This window comes from Trichechus manatus, unplaced genomic scaffold (genome assembly GCF_000243295.1).
Source record: "Trichechus manatus latirostris isolate Lorelei unplaced genomic scaffold, TriManLat1.0 scaffold00282, whole genome shotgun sequence".
In the NCBI taxonomy this organism is placed as follows: domain Eukaryota; kingdom Metazoa; phylum Chordata; class Mammalia; order Sirenia; family Trichechidae; genus Trichechus; species Trichechus manatus.
The window spans coordinates 1,739,335-1,757,495 of record NW_004444218.1 but is presented as its reverse complement, the minus strand read 5'-3'; the positions used below and the strand labels follow the sequence as shown (position 1 = coordinate 1,757,495).

At 56.7% G+C, this 18,161-nt stretch overlaps 4 protein-coding genes across 4 annotated transcripts in view; 2 read left to right on the top strand and 2 right to left on the bottom strand.

Annotated features, from left to right (window-relative positions):
* DGCR2 (DiGeorge syndrome critical region gene 2) overlaps positions 1–4,838 on the bottom strand; it is a 118,603-nt gene extending 113,765 nt beyond the window's left edge. Inside the window, exon 1 of the mRNA XM_023725039.1 lies at positions 4,566–4,838. Within this exon, the coding sequence (XP_023580807.1) occupies positions 4,566–4,644 (79 nt within the window). The 5' untranslated portion in view covers positions 4,645–4,838. The remainder of the gene's footprint in view (positions 1–4,565) is intronic.
* A 2,066-nt stretch (positions 4,839–6,904) lies between these two features.
* On the top strand, positions 6,905–8,686 carry TSSK1B (testis specific serine kinase 1B). Its single transcript, XM_004390109.2, has one exon. The coding sequence runs from the start codon at positions 7,586–7,588 to the stop codon at positions 8,684–8,686; it is 1,101 nt and encodes a 366-aa protein (XP_004390166.1). The 5' UTR covers positions 6,905–7,585.
* Positions 8,687–13,604: 4,918 nt separating this feature from the next.
* TSSK2 (testis specific serine kinase 2) lies at positions 13,605–14,921 on the top strand. Its single transcript, XM_004390098.2, has one exon. It carries the CDS (start codon positions 13,710–13,712, stop codon positions 14,787–14,789), a length of 1,080 nt encoding a protein of 359 aa, XP_004390155.1. The 5' UTR covers positions 13,605–13,709; the 3' UTR covers positions 14,790–14,921.
* Positions 14,922–16,775: 1,854 nt separating this feature from the next.
* The window catches only part of ESS2 (ess-2 splicing factor homolog), a 12,374-nt gene continuing 10,988 nt past the window's right edge, over positions 16,776–18,161 (bottom strand). Inside the window, exons 9-10 of the mRNA XM_004390097.3 lie at positions 17,798–17,913; positions 16,776–17,282 (exon numbers count right to left, since the gene is read on the bottom strand). Coding sequence (XP_004390154.1) covers positions 17,003–17,282; positions 17,798–17,913 — 396 coding nt within the window. The 3' untranslated portion in view covers positions 16,776–17,002. The remainder of the gene's footprint in view (positions 17,283–17,797; positions 17,914–18,161) is intronic.

Genomic DNA, 18,161 nt, shown 5'->3' with positions numbered 1-18,161 from the left:
AGGGCAAGAGGGGTGGGGCCAGCAGGCTGGGCAAAGCTCGGCTGTCACTATGTCTCAACAGTGACGCCCAATCAATGCTACGGAGCCTCACTAGCGTTCTCTGGCAGGCGACAGTCAGGGTTGGAGTGGGTAGGGCACCAGCATCTGAACTTCCAGCTGCCAGAACTCAAGAGACCACGTAGCCAGTGATTCTTATACATGAGGGCCGAGAGTTCAAACAGGGAATGAGATGCTTATGGTCTACAGAAAACTGAAAGAACTGGAAGTTTTATTAGCAAAAATTAAAGGAAGGCCTAAAACTACTACATTTAAAACCACAGAGAAACAAATATCTGGGGCGACTCAATTGCTCCAGATCTTGCCTCTGATACAGGGCGTGGCTAACCCAACCTCCCTCCATGGCTGGACCCAAACCTGCCAATTCTGACCCATTTCCTCTTTGTTAATCCAGAAGGTAGAGGACTTAGGCAGTGTAGCATCTCCCTGGTGGCTGGCCAGACAAAGTCCCTAGGGGACCCACCAGGGGACACAAGCCTGACTGCCAGATGGGGCCTGGAGAGGCAAAATGTTTTCAACACAAAGATACTCCTGCTGTGGTTTAAAAATATGTCCACAAATTCTCTGATAAACTCACTGGTGTCAAGTCGATTCCAACTCACAGCGACCCTACAGGACAAAGCAGAATTGCCCCATAGGGTTTCCTAGGCTGTAATCTTTCCGGAAGCAGACTGCCACATCTTTCTCCCACGGAGTAGCTGGTGGGTTCGAACCACTGACCTTCTGGTTAGCAGCCGAGCACTTCATCACTGCACCACCAGGGCTCCTCAAATTCTTTGATGTTCCTCCCTAAATACCTATAGCTCCTTCCCTCCCCTGCTTCCTGGCCTGTTACTGTAACCACCAAACCCATTTCCAAGTAGCCCTTAGGTCGGGTGGAGAATCACTGAACTGGAGTCACACTCCACCCCTATGTCACTCCTCCACACAGGAGGGGAAGAGACATCTGACTGCAGAATCTGAGCAAGACCCACCTGCCCCCACACTCGCCTGCCTGCAGGGGAGGCATGACAGGGAAAAGCAGCCGACCAGCTCGCCTTGTGTCGGTGGATGGCTCCTCATATAGGGTGGCGTGGCAGTCATTCTCAGATCCGCAAGGCGGCAATAAGGCTGATGTTGGAAAATGCCAGGACAAAATGACAGGCAATATCCACACTTTTGTATTTCTTTCTTATAAATAACAAGCATTTTCTAAATCCAAGTGATGATGTCCCTATCACCTGTTACCTCTATCCTTGACTGTCCAATCAAGACACTGGTCTGTCTGCCCTTCCCTCCTGTTTCCCCTTAGGCAGGATGTTTAGGGGAGAAGGCCCTGCTTAAAGCCAAATTATAGTTATCCTAGAAGCGAGGCCCTAAGAAAATGGATCTGCTGCCTTGAGCATTGTGCTCTTTTAAGACGCGTCTATATAGGATCAAACTGACAACAGCAACTCAAAACAATAGATAGGAACCTTACGGTGCAGGGAGTTTTTATTAAAGGGGGAGGAATAACTCGGAAAACGAGGGTAAGAATAGTTGCACAACTTGAAGTATGTAATCAATGTACTGAATTGTACCTGTAGAAATTGTTGAACTGGTGTATGTTCTGCTGTGTATATTCTCAACAATAACAAAAATAAATTGTTAAAAAAAAAAAAAAACGATCTGACCCTAGAAAATGATGGAAGAGAGGCAGGTTCATCAAGCACTTCTGTTAAGTCAGTGACACCTTCAAGAAAAGCACAGCAACCTGCAATCACTCTATATTTTATGGGTGAGGGGAGTAAAACCAGGGCAAAAGAAGATGGGGCAGAAGTGGAGAAATAGCTATACCGCATGTGATGTAATATTTACCAGCAGTTTCATCCAACACTCATACCACATTTTGATCACAGCCACAGTGTGTTTGCTGTTTGGGTGAGAAGGCTAGTTTACCTCAAGAGAAACAGCCACAGCAAAATCAGATTTCTGAGTGCTCATTTTGTGTGTGCCTGGCAGTATTCAAGTGCCTAAAATACATTTTTTTTTAATTTGTTTTATTTTTATTTGCAGATGACATGATTCCAGACATTCCACAAGAAAGCTACTGGATGGAATAGAAGAATTCAGCAAAGTAGCAGGTTACAAGATCAACATACAAATATCAGTTGGGTTTCTTTACACTACCAAAGAGAACTCTGAAAAGGAAATCAAGAAAACAATACCATTTACAATAGCCCCCAAATGATACCTAGAAATAAACATAACCAGGGATGTAAAAGACCTATACAATGAAAACTATAAAACACTACTGCAAGAAACTAAAAGAGATGGAAGAACATCCCATGCTCATGGCTTGGAAGACTTAATGTAGTGAAAATGTCAATACTACCCACACTCAAGTGTGGTTGTAAGCCAAGATCCCTGATGGAAAGAACCCAGGCTATGGCCAGAAAAGCACTCCCACCGCCCAGCACCAGCAGGGCAGACCGCTGCCTGGCACTCTCAGGAAGGACACAGGGTGAGCATGTGAAGGGACACACACAACACGAGACAAACATCTGACCAGAGGGAAACCTGCCCTCATTGCCAACCGAAGTCACGCAGCCATCTGGAGCCAGGGTTTTCCACGGCCATTCAAGACACCCCCAGGGGCTGCTGCAAAGTTCTCATTTGGAGACTCATGGAATTAAAGGGTTACTCGGCTCCCTCTACCAGAGCTACTCCCCCTAACTCAGACCGAAGTGTGATGTCTCCCAGGAAGTCTGCTTCCCCAGGTACAAATGGCTGGTCACTGCATGACTGGCCTCTGCGCTCCCATACTAGTGGGGCTTAACACACAGTAGTGAAACAGCTGATTTACAGCTGGTCTCTGCTTCCAAAGCAAACAATCCTAAACAGAGAGGTTGTTTTCTCCATCATCTGAGTATTCCTAATGCTGGGCATGCAGCGCGCACTAAGAGATGCTTTCTGAATTGCTGCTGGCCAGCTGACAATTCTGTGGACAGACTGGTGAGGGAAAAGGAGTCTGGGACATTGGTCACCTGTACCATCCAGGCAGGAAATGCTAGATCTGGAATCAGTGGACCCCAAGAGAGACAGGTGGCTTTACCTCTCAGAGCCCAGTGACCAGATTTGCATGGGACCCAAGACATGACGACTTTTACCTCTCCACAGGTTTATACCTGCAGTGAGCACTTAATCACAAGAACCCACAGAGCCCATATCGTACCCCCACCACAGGTGCCTCTGTCCTGGCTTCCATTCCTCCCAAGGCAGACTCACAACCAGTTATCTCACCACTCAGAAAGCAGTGAGCAACCAGCTCTACTAGTGGAACAAGAAAAGGATCACTGGAGACTCTGGGTTGAGCATGGGCCCATGGCCTTGGCTACCAGGTAGACACTGGGGAGGAGGCAGAGCATTCCATGCAAATGGCAAAGATACAAACCTCACCCACACACACACACACCATGGCTCTACACACCATATGGCCCTAGGCACTTCTGCCTTCAAGGGCCCCTTCCTCCATTAAAAATATTAGAACTACACTTTTTGATATAAAAATGAATGTGTTAATACATATATTAAAACATTTTGCTCGACCAAAGATTAGTTTTTTCCTTCTGACTTCAAGTAAAACGCTTTTGTGGGCCTCTAAAGTACTGTGGGTCCCAGGCAAGCACTGTGCCTCCTGGATCAATCAGTCCTGCATCTGGTGGATTTGTATGACTGTCTGGGCGCCGTTCAACGGAGGAGGGATACATCAGGAACAGGTAGAGTTAAAAATTATCAGAAGCCTTCTGATTCTCCACCACAGGCTCATAAGAACACAAGCTCCGAGGGGAGTTCCAGAAACATTTAATCATTCGTGGCATAAACAGAGCACACCTAAGTGCCTGGCACTGCTCAAGCTCTAGCGACACAGCAGCAAGGCAACGGGTCAGTGGGTCCTGAGGAAGCTTGCTTCCGGTACAGGATGCTTCGCGGACTCCTAGTACTTCCTCTGGGCCCGCCTCTGTGCTGAGTACTTCTCTAGTGCAACACCTGAGTGACAGTAAGGACAGAGCTACAGCTTTACAGCCGAGGAGTTGCCAGGGCTGAGACGCTGGCATGAAGCCACTGCTGGGCGGAAGCATACGAAACCAGGTGTCTCCCCGAGCTGCGCTCTCGCCCCCAACGCCCCAGCCTGACACCAGACGCTGGACCGGCAATGAGGGCACGCCCAAGAGTCGCAGCTCCTCGTCTATAGAACTGCCAGGCCCTAGAAGTTAAATCCAGTCATGCAAATCATTCTCGCTTTCATCAATCTCAAAACACGCAGCTCTCAATAGATGTGGATCCCAAGGGAACATCCCCCGAGAACAAAGTTCCATGATGGCTAAGGCGTCTGGATCCAGGTAAAACTCAACAGCTTGGCACCGGGCGGGGGGCGCGCGGCTGCCTGAGAGCCAGGCCTCAGCCGACTCCTTTCCGGTGGAAGGAGGTCCCGGGAAGACCCTGGCCGCGCCCCCGCCCCCACACACCGCCCCCACCGCGCCGCGCACCTGGCCGCAGCGGCTCGGTGACGGTGAGCACGAGCAGGAAAAGCAGGAGGAAGGCACCGCTGTCTGCCTTGGGCACCATTTATCCTCCGTTCATCGTCCCCGGGGCGGCCGCGTGACCCCGCGGGGAGGCCGGACTGGGCCGGGCTGAGGGGCTGGGCGCCGGGGACGGACGCGGAGAGGCGGCGTGAGAGGGCTCAGCTGGGCTGCGGCTGCGCTAGGCCGCCAACTCCCGAGCACACTCGTTCTCGGCCTCGGGCTCCGACTCCGGCTCCGCGCAAGATGGCGGCTGTCCTGTTCGGCGCCGCGCCGCGCCTCCCCGCCTCCCGCCGCAACGCCGGCGTGGGCCAATGGACACAGAGGTGGGACGGGGGCCGTGCTCCCAACTGCTTGCGGACTATTGGCTGAGCAGGGGGCGGAACCTGAACGGTGGGCGGAGCCTGAACGGCAATGCCCGAAAGGGGCGAGGCCTAAGGGAAGGTCGGCGGGGGCGGGGATTAAGGGGCGTGCCCGAACGGAAGAGGTGGGACTACAGGGAGTGTAGCATAGTATTAGCTAAACAGAACTGTGGGGCTCGGGGGTGGGACCTGAGCGGCAGGGCCTCCCAAAGGCTTCGGGTCCCAAGGCACAGGGGAAGGGCAGCGGGAGCGGGACCACAGTGACGGGCACAGAAACGGGCGGGACACAGAGGGGTGGGGCCGCGGGGGTCTGTGGGCAAAGGACACCGTGAGCCCGGGTAGGGCCCACGGGGCAGAGCGTGAAGGGAAAGGGGCGGGACGCGGAGGGAGTCAAGAGCGGTGAATAAACCAAGACCCTGGAACTGGAAGATCTTCGCACCTTGCACACCTGCAGGTCTAGTCAGCGGCCAAAGGGTGCGCCCTAAACAAAAAAAACCCGTTGTCACCCGTTGCGGTCCAGTCGATTTTGATAGCGACCCTAAAGGACAGTTAGAAATGCCCAATAGGGTGTCCAAGGCTGTAATCTTTACGGAAGCGGACTGCAGACTGCCACATCTTTCTCCCGTGGAACGGGTCGAACGGCCAACCTTTTGGTTAGCAGCCGAGCACTTAACAACTGTGCCACCAAGGCTCCTTGGGTACTCCCTACAGTGGTCTTTTTAAGGACAAACCGCTGCAGAGGGAGGAGGCAAGCTGGAGGGGTCTGGGCTATCTTTAAGGAGGTTATGGGTTAGGGGAGGAGGGTAGACCCTTACAGGCAAGTGTGGCTTCACAGGCACACACAAGTGAAAATGTTGCAAACAGATGAGGAAATAGCCCAAGGGAGTTGAAACAAAACAAGGAGAGCTACCAGATCCTAAAGAGACTGGTGCAAAGCTGGCCACCGGAAGAAGGGCACTGCCTCCACCACAGGCCAAATCTGCATGGAGGAAAGCCCCGTGTCTTTAGCAGCTGCTGGAGCAGGGATGACAGCTGAACAGCTCTGGGAACAATGCTGCTAGTGCACACCTGTCACCAGTAACAAGGTGAATGTGGGAGGGCAGCTGCAGATGGGGGTGTCGTCAGCGGGAGAGAAGCAAGACATCCAAAGGACCACCAGCCACGTATGAAAGGCCTGCCAAAGGGTGTCAGTGCTGGGGGAAAGGGGAGCTGAGAAAGGGGGAAGGGCCAAGGTTGGTGGGGACAGTGCACATCCCAGCCTAGTGGCCCTCCAGCCTCACTGCCCAGGAGCAGCCCTCCCATGCCCCTTACAGAGTTGGGGGCATGTGAGAGAGGGGCACCCACTCAACCAAGGTGGGTAAGGCCAAGGTTGAACCCTGGGTGAGGCCTGGAAAATGTGCTGGACAAAGGACCTATCACAGCAGAGGGGCTCCGCTGCACAAGGAAACAATGTCCCCTGCCCAGGTGCCGCCCTTGTTGCTTTTACCATCAAGGCACATACCCAGGAGCAAGCAGCTCGCGCCCAGAGCGGGATCCAGGCCCAGCCTTCTGCCCTGGACTGCTTTAGGAGCCCAGCCAGGGATATGGGCTGGGCAGGCCCTGGGAGGGGACTCAAAAGCCAAGAGCAGAAGTTCCTGCCAATTGTCCCCCACAGAGCCACTGCCAGAGAAGCAGGCCCACAGAGGTTCAGATGAGGAACAAGAAGCACAGGAAGGTGGAAAGTCCAGCCACAATGTGCAGGGAGAGAGCAGTCCTGGCTTTTCTAAACAGCAGCAGCGACTACTGGGCCTCCTATCCACCTCCATGCTCTCCACCCTGCTGGGGGGCTGCCTATGTGGGCTTACCACCTTCAAGCCCCAGCAGGAAAGTGGAGGGAAAAGAGGTCAAGAATCCCTCCCTCTCCCCATTTTGGGGACACTGCAGCCTGGCTCTTTCCCTCCCTCCACAGAAGATCACTGCCTCTCTCCAGGTAGCCCTCTCTACCTGGTAGCCAGGTTCCAATGATCATTCCCTCCCTCCTTCCACGCGGGCCAGGGGTCTACTACTAGCCTCGGAGTACTGCATCACCCTGTGGTTTCCCTACCCTCTGCCTGCACTTTTGTAAATTGTCCCTTTAGTAAGCCTTCTCAGATGATCCTAATCTGAGTATGTCTTTAATTTCCTGCTGGGACCCTGACTGATACAGCCCTGGGATTCCTGGGATGCCCCAGTTTGCAATCAGCAACCCCATCATTCCACAAGCAGTCCTGGCTCTGGGCCTGGGAAGCATGGGCAGAACCATGTATCCCCACAGCCCCTACCTCTGATCCCAGGCTGGCATGAGACCACTCTCCACAGGCTTTTGTTCCACTCCAGCCCACTGTCCAGCCTTCCAGGGTTCCGAGTCCAAGCAGCACAGGCTGGAGCCTCATTCCCCCAGGGCGCTCCTCCTTTGTGACTTCACCCACTGAAGTCACCTGGGAGACAATGCTGAACATTCCACCCCAGAGTCTTGGCCTCTAGGAGGCAGGGACAGCGGGCCGGCCAGCCCAGAGGACTCTCTGTCCACAGTGTAAATGAGGACACCGCCCATGTCCCGCAGGGATGTAGAGGGCAGCCCCAGAGGCACTGGGCGCTCCCAGCACCATGGATGACGCTGCCGTCCTCAAGCGAAGAGGCTACATCATGGGGATAAATTTGGGGGAGGGCTCATATGCAAAAGTCAAGTCCGCTTACTCTGAGCGCCTGAAGTTCAATGTGGCAGTCAAGATCATCGACCGCAAGAAAGCCCCAACAGACTTCTTGGAGAAATTCCTTCCCCGGGAAATTGAGATTCTGGCCATGCTAAACCACCGCTCCATTGTCAAGACCTACGAGATCTTCGAGACTTCTGACGGCAAGGTCTACATCGTCATGGAGCTCGGGGTCCAGGGTGACCTCCTCGAGTTCATCAAAACCCGGGGAGCCCTGCACGAGGACGATGCGCGCAAGAAGTTCCACCAGCTCTCCTCCGCCATCAAGTACTGCCATGACCTGGATGTCGTCCACCGAGACCTCAAGTGCGAGAACCTTCTCCTCGACAAGGACTTCAACATCAAGCTGTCTGACTTTGGCTTCTCCAAGCGCTGCCTGCGGGATGACAGCGGCCGACTGACATTGAGCAAGACCTTCTGTGGGTCCGCGGCATACGCAGCCCCCGAAGTGCTACAGGGCATCCCCTACCAGCCCAAGGTGTATGACATCTGGAGCCTGGGTGTGATCCTCTACATCATGGTCTGCGGCTCCATGCCCTACGACGACTCTAACATTAAGAAGATGCTGCGCATCCAGAAGGAACACCGCGTCAACTTCCCCCGCTCCAAGCACCTGACGGGTGAGTGCAAGGACCTCATCTACCGCATGCTTCAGCCAGATGTCAACCGGCGGCTGCACATTGACGAGATCCTCAGCCACTGCTGGGTGCAGCCCAAGGCACGAGGCCTATCCTCTGTGGCCATCAACAAGGAGGGGGAGAGCTCCCGGGGCACTGAGTCCTCATGGACCCCTGACTGCACCCCTGACAAAAAGTCTGCCACCAAGCTGGAGCCACGAGAAGAGGCTGGGCCCAAGACAAGCCCTGAGGAGGAGCCAGTGGAAGTGTCGAGGCAGTCAGAGACCCTGGGCTTTGATGGTGAGCATATGGCCAGTGAGCCCGAGGAGAGGGCTCCCCAGCCCCCACAGCAGCCTTCAGAGATGCACAGCCAGTGAGCCTCTTGGCCCAGGGGGCCAGCAGGGAAAGAGGCAGAGCTCACGGCGTCCAGTCTGAGCTCGGAAGAAGCCAAGGGACGAGCCAGAGAATGAGCACAGTCCCTGATGAGCCACTATTTTCATTAGTTTTTTCTCCCTTCCTCTGAATTCCATAACCCACATGACTAAAGAAGCAATAAATCACGGACTACATTAGTGCTGACCCCTAGGTGAATGTCTTTGCCCAACTAAATGCGGACAGCCAGGGAGAGGAGCCTGGGCTGCCCCTGGCTTTCCACTCTGTTTGGGAAAATACATGCCACTGTGTCCAGCCCAGACTGTGATCTCAGGCCCGGGCTGCACAAGTCAGGTGGGGGCGGGGGGGTCTAGAGGAACAACTCCCAGAGCAGAGAGCTGAGAGAAAAATGCCGCTTCCAGAGGGAGGCCCCAAGTGAGGAGTGTAATGCTGGGCAGGAGGGGACAGGATGGCAGAGACCCAGGTGGCTGCCTGTGCCAGGGACCTCTCAAGCTGGGAGTGCTGGCTCTGCCTGCAGTTGGGGCTGATGGTCTGGGTCACTGTGCTCTCATCACCCCAGGACCCCCAGCCCCACAAGGCTGCAATGGGGGGACAGCCCTTTTCAGCCCTCCAACCTGCTGGGCAGCTCGTGTTTTCTAATCTGTTACCACGCTGTCCCACCAGCCCAGAAGGGGTGGGGGGTACTGCTACGAGGTGTGTCCCACAGTCATTACGCAGCCTTGACTACACCCCGCTCCCCTCCAGGCCTCAGTCTGTCCACAGAGGTGATGCTCCCTGCCAGAGGTGACAAGCAATACTGGCAAGGAGAGGAGAGAACCAACATCCTCACCAAAGCAGCCTGGTACCTGCTGGCAGGGAAAGGGGCCCCCGGCAACCGCAGAGGGAATGGCCTGCATGTGGCACTGTAGCTGCAGTCCCAGATGTCTTCACCTGGCCCGCGGTGCCCCTCTTCCCACTCTGCACCTCGCTCCAGACCACCTCTTCTGGATCTGCCGCTCTTGGCTGTCTCCTGAGGACAAGAGCCTTCACATTCCTCTCCCAAACCTGCCACCCCGCACACACACACAATGTCTCTGTCTTGGGCAGACCCCAATCCAGGGGGCTGGGAGAAGAGATGGGTCCACCCTGGACCTGCCCTCTGCACCCACGATATCCACTCCACCTCTCTGCCTGGCTCCTCCCTCTCCCCACAGCCCCTTACCACCCAGCCCTCCAGTCTCCTCCCACAGCAGCCAGAGACCGCCCCCTCCATCATCCTGCTCTCACTGCCCATGAAGGAGCCCAACGCCTGGCCCTGGAGGTCCTCTCAGGTCTAGCCTCCTGCTGTTGCCCCACCCTCCTCTGCTGGCCCCCCAACCTATCCCTTACCCGCTCCGACCCACCCCCCACAACATTGTCACACTGTGCACTGGTCTGGGCAGACGTGCCAAGGCTGCTCTCTGGGGCAGAGAACTCACCCCTTTCTCACACCCTCCTGGTCTAACTCCTGCCCATCTTGCCAGGCTCCATCTGGTGCCACCGCCTCCATAAGGCCTTATGGGAGTCCCCAGCGGTACTTGGACACGTGCATCCCAGGGCCCAAGCACAAACCTGGCCCCGGGTAATACTGGAGGAGTCACGGTCGGGTCAGAGCCGGCCCAGGCCATGCTACTCACCTCGTGGTCGAGCACACTGCACGGGAGGCGGCCGGGGTGGGACCTTCTGGAGGCCAGTCTGGGGAAGTCCTGAGGAGAAGCTCATGAGCCTCCTTCCTCCATCACCTCCCTGTAGCCCAGCCAGGAGGCAAGCCTGGGCAGGAGGAGCTGTGGGACATAGCATCCCTGTGTACCTCTTCCTCGGCACCCAAATCCATGCGGTGGGCATGCAAAGCCTGCCTTCAGGAGGAAGAGACAGCTCAGAGGACAGGCAGCCTGCCTGAAGTCATAAGCCTGGGGTGGCAGGTCCAGCCAACTGGAGTCCACCCCGGCACAGGGCTCTCACCATCCTGGATAACGCTTGTGACCGGGCCCAACCCACAAGCTCCACCCTCATCACCCCAAGGCCCCCAGCCCCACAAGGCTGTGAGTTGGGGGAGGTCACTGCTGAGGGCAGGTGCTCCAGCCTCTCAGCCCCTTTTCAGCCCTCCAACCTGCCAGGCAGTTCATGTTTTCTGATCTGTCACCATGCCGTTCTCCCAGCCAGCACCCAGCTCTCAACAACGCCTGGAGTTGTCCCACTAGCCCAGGAGAAGAATGAGTTAGACCCCGTCAGTGACCCCCTCAAAGACACTCAACATGGCCCTCCGTGGCCTGTCCATGCTCCTGCCAACCCCTACACACTCTTGTCACACTGCCTGCCTCCTCTCAGGCCACCACATAGCCTTTACCTGCTCCAGCTGTCCCTCACCTTCATCTGGTGAGTTCCCTTGATGGTGGCCTTCCCCAGCCTAAGTCCAGTCTCCAAGCTCCACTTCCTCACAGCCCTGTGGGCATCTGCCACCTGGCGTGATACTGAGCCATGCCGATCTTCTCCCCCACCTCTGGGCTCCCTGAAGGCAGGAGCCCACTTCTAGTTTATCAGTGTCCCCAGCACCTAGAACAGACTCTCAAGTACGTGTGGAATGAATGAGTACATGGATGCCCACTTTATAGAGGAAACAAGCTCAGAGGGAAGTGGCTTTCCCAATGTCAAAGGACCCAGGTCTGCAGGTCTCCAACCCAGGGAGTAACCTGGAGGCCCCCAGGTCCAATCTAAGTCCCTCAAACACATACACCTGAGTCCCTGCCCTGCCTGCCAGCCTCAAGGATGAGGAGCACCCTCCTCCCAGAGCTGCCTGCTCCATGCCCACAGCTCCCTTGGTGATGCTGAGACCTATCTCAGCATGGCCCCTGAGAACCAGGAAGGCTACCCTGGTCCTGGGCAGAGTCAAAGTGCAAGGGGCAGAACCCACAAAAAAGGGAGGAGGGGTCAGTGTGGTCAGCCAAGAAGGTAGACATAAAAAGGGATGCCCCAGATAGTGCACTTGGGGGCACTGTGGGGAAGGGGAGGTAACTCCAATCCCATGCCACATGTTCCTGGGTCCAGCCTGCAAATCCACAGTCAGCCCCTTCTGAGACCCAGAGGAGTGAAGTTCTGGTCGTTTTGGCCAAAGGGTGCCCAAGGAGAAAGGAAATATACAAGCTAAAACTATTAACAATGGATGCTCTCGAAAGAGGTCAGAGTGGACCTGGGGATGGAGAAGGGCTCAATGGGTAGGAGCTGTCAGCAGGAGGTCACCAGTGCCCACTCTGCTCACCCCAGGTCATCCTGCCTGGCATCCGACCTTGGTTGCCCTGCCCCTGGCACTCTTCCACACTAACCTCCAGACAGTAAGCTCCCTGGTCACCAGACATGTCCACACAGCCATGCTTCTGGCCAAGACGACATCAGCCGACACTCCTGCCTCTTAACCCGGAGGAAGCCCCTCCGAGTCCCTGCTCCAACGTCACTTCCTCTGGGAAGCTTCCCTGGCCAGCCACCTAGCAGGCATGGAACACTGAGCACACAGCACGCCTGTCTGGGCGCCTCAGCCACAGCTGCCAGACAGGGCTCCTGAGCCAAGGAGAGCAAGTACTCTGGACGTGTGGGCTCAGGGTGCTTGTGACGGATGACAAGCAAACATCGGAGCTTCCAAAGTACCTAAGAAGACACATAAGGATGGTATAAAGCAAAAGCCCATGCACATGCCCTGGAAAAGGATTTCTGTGCTGTTTCCAGGCACAAGAGGCAGTCTGAGAGATATATAGGATGTGCTATCCCAGGGAACTTGGTGCTTAGTGGGGGGGCCAGTAAGCAAAAACATGCCCACTCTTCACAAAGTCCCAAAGTAACAGAGTTCCGGCCCCCCTCCTCACCCAGGTGCTTGCTCTTAACAGTCAATGGTGTGGGTACCACTGCCCCAGCACCCCCCCCCGGGCCCCGACACCCAGGCCCTGCCAGAGGCCCCACCCACTCACTGACCCAGGCAGCCCCATCCAGCCTCATCACCTCTTACCTGGTTAAAGACACTGGCCTCCAAACATACCCTAAAGCCCACTGTCTACACTCACTGCCAGTGACGGTCTTAAAATGCAGCTTGGGTGGTGGCTTCTCCCATCCTGCACCATGCAACAGCTGCCTGTCACCTAGGATAAAAAAAGCCCTCCATAAACTGGCCCCAACTCATCTTCTCTTCCACTTCTCACACAGCCATCAGGATGCCCTGCCCCTTCCTCTGGCCAGCCCCACCCCTCAGAACACACATCTGCCTGCCCTGGACCACACTGCACCCAGTTGGGCACTGCAGTGTCCCTGCACCCTGCCCGCCCTGCCTCCCACTCACACACCCCCACTCACCAGAGCAGTGACTCCATCTGCCTACCTCCCAACCCCAAAGAGCTGCAGGTTCTGCTCCCAAACATGGAGCTGCTCTCAGCCAGCAGGTTTGGAGACGCCGTCACTGCCAGGCTGGGCCGGGGCAGTCCCTCCCAGGCATCACTGGCTCTGAGGATACATACTTGAGAGAGGGTTTTCTTCACACCCCAAAGAAGCTACATGAAACCACCCCTGCTGGGACAAGGACCAAAGGTCAGCCTCCACAGCCAGGGGAACTAGGCCCTGGCCAACCCCATTCAGGCCTGATGCTGAAGGCATTCCTTGTATTGCCCACCCTGGCAGGAAAGTCACAGCAAAGGAGGAAGCAGGGAGGGTCACCACAGTCTTGGGTGCCAACTTCCTCCTCACAGGCAGGCAGCGGGCACTCTTGCCAGGCTAACCTGGCTTCTCACGTTCTAGGGGCCCCATTCAGCCCACCCTAGTCCCCACTCCCAGCAGCCTGGCTTTATGACTTCATTTGCTGAAGTCACCCAGGGACAATGCTGAGTATTCCACCCCTCCAACTCCAAGCCCAGCCCACCCAGAGCGCTCCCCACAGTGTAAATGAGGACAATGCTTGCTGGCCCACGTGGGGAGGGGATGTAGAGGGCAGCGGCGCCGGCCGCTCCTGGCACCATGGACGATGCCGCGGTCCTAAGGAAGAAGGGTTACATCGTGGGCATCAACCTGGGCAAAGGCTCCTATGCAAAAGTCAAATCTGCCTACTCCGAGCGCCTCAAGTTCAATGTGGCAGTCAAGATCATCGACCGCAAGAAAACACCCACCGACTTTGTGGAGAGATTCCTTCCCCGGGAAATGGACATCCTGGCAACCGTCAACCACCGCTCCATCATCAAGACCTATGAGATCTTCGAGACCTCCGATGGGAGGATCTACATCGTCATGGAGCTCGGCGTCCAGGGTGACCTGCTTGAGTTCATCAAGTGCCGGGGAGCCCTGCATGAGGACGTGGCGCGCAAGATGTTCCACCAGCTCTCCTCGGCTGTCAAGTACTGCCATGACCTAGACGTTGTCCACCGAGACCTCAAGTGCGAGAACCTTCTCCTCGACAAGGACTTCAACATCAAGCTGTCCGACTTCGGCTTCTCCAAGCGCTGCCTGCGGGATGGCAGTGGGCGCATCATCCTCAGCAAGACCTTCTGCGGGTCTGCGGCATACGCAGCCCCTGAGGTGCTGCAAGGCATCCCCTACCAGCCTAAGGTGTATGACATCTGGAGCCTGGGCGTGATCCTCTACATCATGGTCTGCGGCTCCATGCCCTACGATGACTCTGACATCAAGAAGATGCTGCGCATCCAGAAGGAACACCGCGTGGAATTCCCCCGCTCCAAGCACCTGACGAGCGAGTGCAAGGACCTCATCTACCGCATCCTGCAGCCAGACGTCAACCGGCGGCTGCACATCGACGAGATCCTCAGCCATGCCTGGCTGCAACCCCCCAAGCCCAAAGCCATGTCTTCCAGTTCCTTCAAGAGGGAGGGTGAGGGCAAGTACCGGGCCGAGTGCAAACTGGACACCCGGCCAGGCTCACGGCCTGACCACCGGCCTGACCACAAGCTGGGGGCCAAAACCCAGCACCGGCTGCTGGTGGTGCCTGAGAATGAGGACAGCAGGACGGAGGACAGGCTGGCCGAGACCTCCAGGGCCAAAGACCATCACCCTCCTGGAGCCGAGGTGGGGAAAGCAAGCACCTAGCAGTGGTGAGGGCCTCGGGTGGCGTGGTAAGTGGTTGGCGCTCACGTAAACTAAGTAGCCAGGTAGGAACTGAAGAAGGCACAGGTGCAAGGAACAAGTAAAATTCGTCAATTAAACCACTATTTTGATTACGTTCTATTAGCTTTCTTCCACTCAGTAGCAAAGACATTAATTACTTGCCACCAAATAAACCACAAAGTATATACAAGCTGCAACAGTGCCCAGTGAGGAGTCTTTTTCTCTAGGACTCAGCCAGCCCCGACCCTGCGCGCGGGGTTTTCCAGCGTAGGCGTCCAGGGACCAGTCCTTGGGCATAGTGAGACTCACCATGAGGCCTGAGGGCACAGACCCCATACCTGTCTCCCTCTGATCTGCTCCTGTCCCCACTGCCTATAGGGCTAGGATAGGTCCACTTCTGGCCACCTCATATGCAATGCAGCTCACTGACCCCTGCCACACACACCCTCAGACTGTCCCTTCACAGTATCTTCCTCTCCCTCCACCCCTGGGAGTGCCCCTGCTGAGACCAGTCCTCTACATCCTCCGCAACCTCTCCCTTGCCCCGTGAGCTCTGCCTTCCCCAGTCTGTCTGTCCAGCTCCACTCAGGACCCTCAGCGATGGTTCACAGGCCAGTTTCTATGGTTGCTGCTTTGTCCCCCATATGACCCCAGCACATGCCCCACACTAGCCAAGTGCTCAAGGGGTTCTGGCTTCAATTCCTGACTCTGTGGGGGGCCCTGTCTGGAGAACACTCCTCCATCTGACTCGTGTTCACTTGGATGTCTGCCTCCCCACTTCCTGGGGGCTCCCTGGGGTTAAAGCCCACCCTTTCCTATGGGGGAAAAGCACCAAGAACCCCACCTTTCCAACCCCAGGCGGTCCCCACCCCACCGCATCCCCCCTTGGTGGTACAGGGCATGCTGGGGGTTCAGCCCCACCAGGAGCTTGCAGGAACTCAGTGTCAGGAGCACAGGTCAGTGCTGCCCTAGGCAGCGGGTGTCAGGTCCTTGGCCTGGCCTCCAGAGAACAAGAAGGACTTGTGGGAGGGAGTGGCCGGACAGACGCGGCCCAGGCACAGGAAGCTCAAAGACTGCCAAGTGCAGCCTGAGCAGACTTCCAGGTGTGCTCCCCTGAGCACCCTGAGCTCTGGAGCCCCCACTGCCCAGAAGGCACAAACCATGTTCCCTGCTTAAGGCTTCAAGAGCCCTGATTCAGGGCCAGACCATGGCCTTGGTCCCAACTATGCCCCACAGGAGTGGCCTTGTCCACCTTGGCTATAGAGGAGGATCACAGGACCAGGGGCTCAGGCATTGATGCCCTCACATTTCTGGCCAAGTGCTGGCCAGAGATGCACTCAGCCCTCCTGGATCTGCGGGGAGCCTAGCCCGTGTCTTTGTACACTGAGGCCCAGGTTACTGATATCTGGAGGCTCCTGCTGTGGGATGACAAGCGGGAGAGGCTGGTGACTCTGGTGTATGGTGGGCAGTGCCCAGTGCATGGAAAGAGGGTCAAGAAGATGGAGGCAGCCCTGCCCTGCCCTTCTTGAGACGGAAGCCAGGTGATGGCTGAAGCCACAGGGAAGGTTCCTCATGCTGGGGTGAGGTCTGACCTATAGACTCCCAAGCAGTCTTGGTCACTGGCAAACCATGCAGGGTCAGGCCGGGTGGGGAGGCTGAGGACCTGGCCCAGAGTTCTAGACTAGCCTAAGGGGGCACAACCTCCAAGGGTGTCTATCCCTCTCCCAGAAGAGCGGAAAGCACGAGGGGGCAGCCACGCTGTGAGCTTAGTTCTGAGGCAGGTCACAGGCTCCAAATGCTACCAAAAGCCATGTGGGAGGCGGCAGCAAGAAAGGCCCAGTCACCTCGATCTTCCAGTGGTCACCCCTCCACAGCTTCCTCCCCAGGGAACCCACAGACCTGAGATACAGGCGCTATAGCCAGCCCAGGACCCAGTGCACAGCCGGATGGAAAGGTGGCCCTGCCAGACTGTACCAGTTGCTCTTTAATGATGCCACAGATGGCTTAAATAGAAAACAGTACTGACGAGTCCCACAGGGCGCCAGGGTGTCCTGTGCTGGGCCTGTACCTTTCCTCTGGCAGGTCAACTGCCTCTGTCCCAGAGCTGAGCCTCCAGTAGACCAGAGTCTTCTGGGGGGTGGCAGCTGCCCTGCAGCAGGCTCCATGACGGCTCGCTGGCCCAGCCAGGCCAGGCCCTAGAAGAAGTCCGAGGCTTTGCGCCGGGCAGGTAGCTGCAGCAGGTTGTCTGTGATGGAGGCCGGGTCCTGGATGAGGGGGGTGCGGGTGGTAGAGCCAGGAGCTGGTGTGCTTGTGGGGGTCTGGGGCCCACCAGCCGGGGTCTTGAGGTGGACTGAGCGTGCTGGGGATGGTGTATAGCTGGCCCGCAGGGCCCGGTCTGTGTACTTGCTGGCTGTCCTGCTCACCAGGCGCTGCAGGGCTGGGGACATGGCTGGGCTCAGGCCTTTGGGGGTGAGGCTACGGGTGGAAAAGAGAGGCAGGATTAGGCCGGGCCAAGTACCGCAGCAACAGGGCCTCCCCTTGGGAAGCACACGGTCATTCCGGGCTGAGACAGATGACACTGAATGGGGCAGTGGTCCCTGACACACCACAGTGAGGCCAGACTCAAGTCAGGCCACAGTGCTGCCCTTAGCTGGGGGGCTGGGGTGGAACCCCAGACCTCCCCATGGGGAATGACAACACCTGCCTCCACAGTGCAACAGGAGCTCACACTGGAACAACATGGGTATGGGGCCTTTTTGGGTATGCCACAGAGGAAACTGAAGAAAGATGGAGGGAGGTCATACATCCTGGTTCACACCAGCCATGTTCTGGGTCAGAGGAGCTGCCACAAGAGCCCACGGAGCCCCAGGACCTGCCCTGGACGCTGCCCTACAGGCTGTGCGTCCACACTCCCATAAGTGGGGCAGAGTATGGAGCAGGACAGAGAGCCACTCCACCCTCCCCACCACCCCAACTGGGCTACCCCTTACCTAGCCAGGTTCTCCGTAACTCTCCGCAAGGCCTCCTGCTTCTTGGCCCGGTTCTTGGCTGCGGCCTCGTTGGCCATCTTCAGCCCCAGCCGCTCCCGGCGCCCTGGCTCCAAGATCTACAAGGCAGCAGTGGCGTGGGTGGCCTGTGCTGGCCCTGCGGCTGAGTCCCAAACCTTTGCACTGAGGAGCAGCTGCTGTGAGCGCCAGCCTCCTTCCCATGGCCTCCATGATCTCACAGCCCACCGGGGCCCCACCTAAGAGCCCTTCAAAAGCCCCACCCAGCCTGAGCCGCCCACCTGCCTCAGGCACTGCATCCCTGGCCTGTCCTCATTTTCCTCTCAGTGAGTACTGCCAGGTTATCAAC

What these genes read in the sequence shown, in the direction of transcription:
- TSSK2 (XM_004390098.2), top strand. Translation starts at nt 13,710, where the DNA reads ATGGACGATGCCGCGGTCCTAAGGAAGAAGGGTTACATCGTGGGCATC.
- TSSK1B (XM_004390109.2), top strand. Translation starts at nt 7,586, where the DNA reads ATGGATGACGCTGCCGTCCTCAAGCGAAGAGGCTACATCATGGGGATA.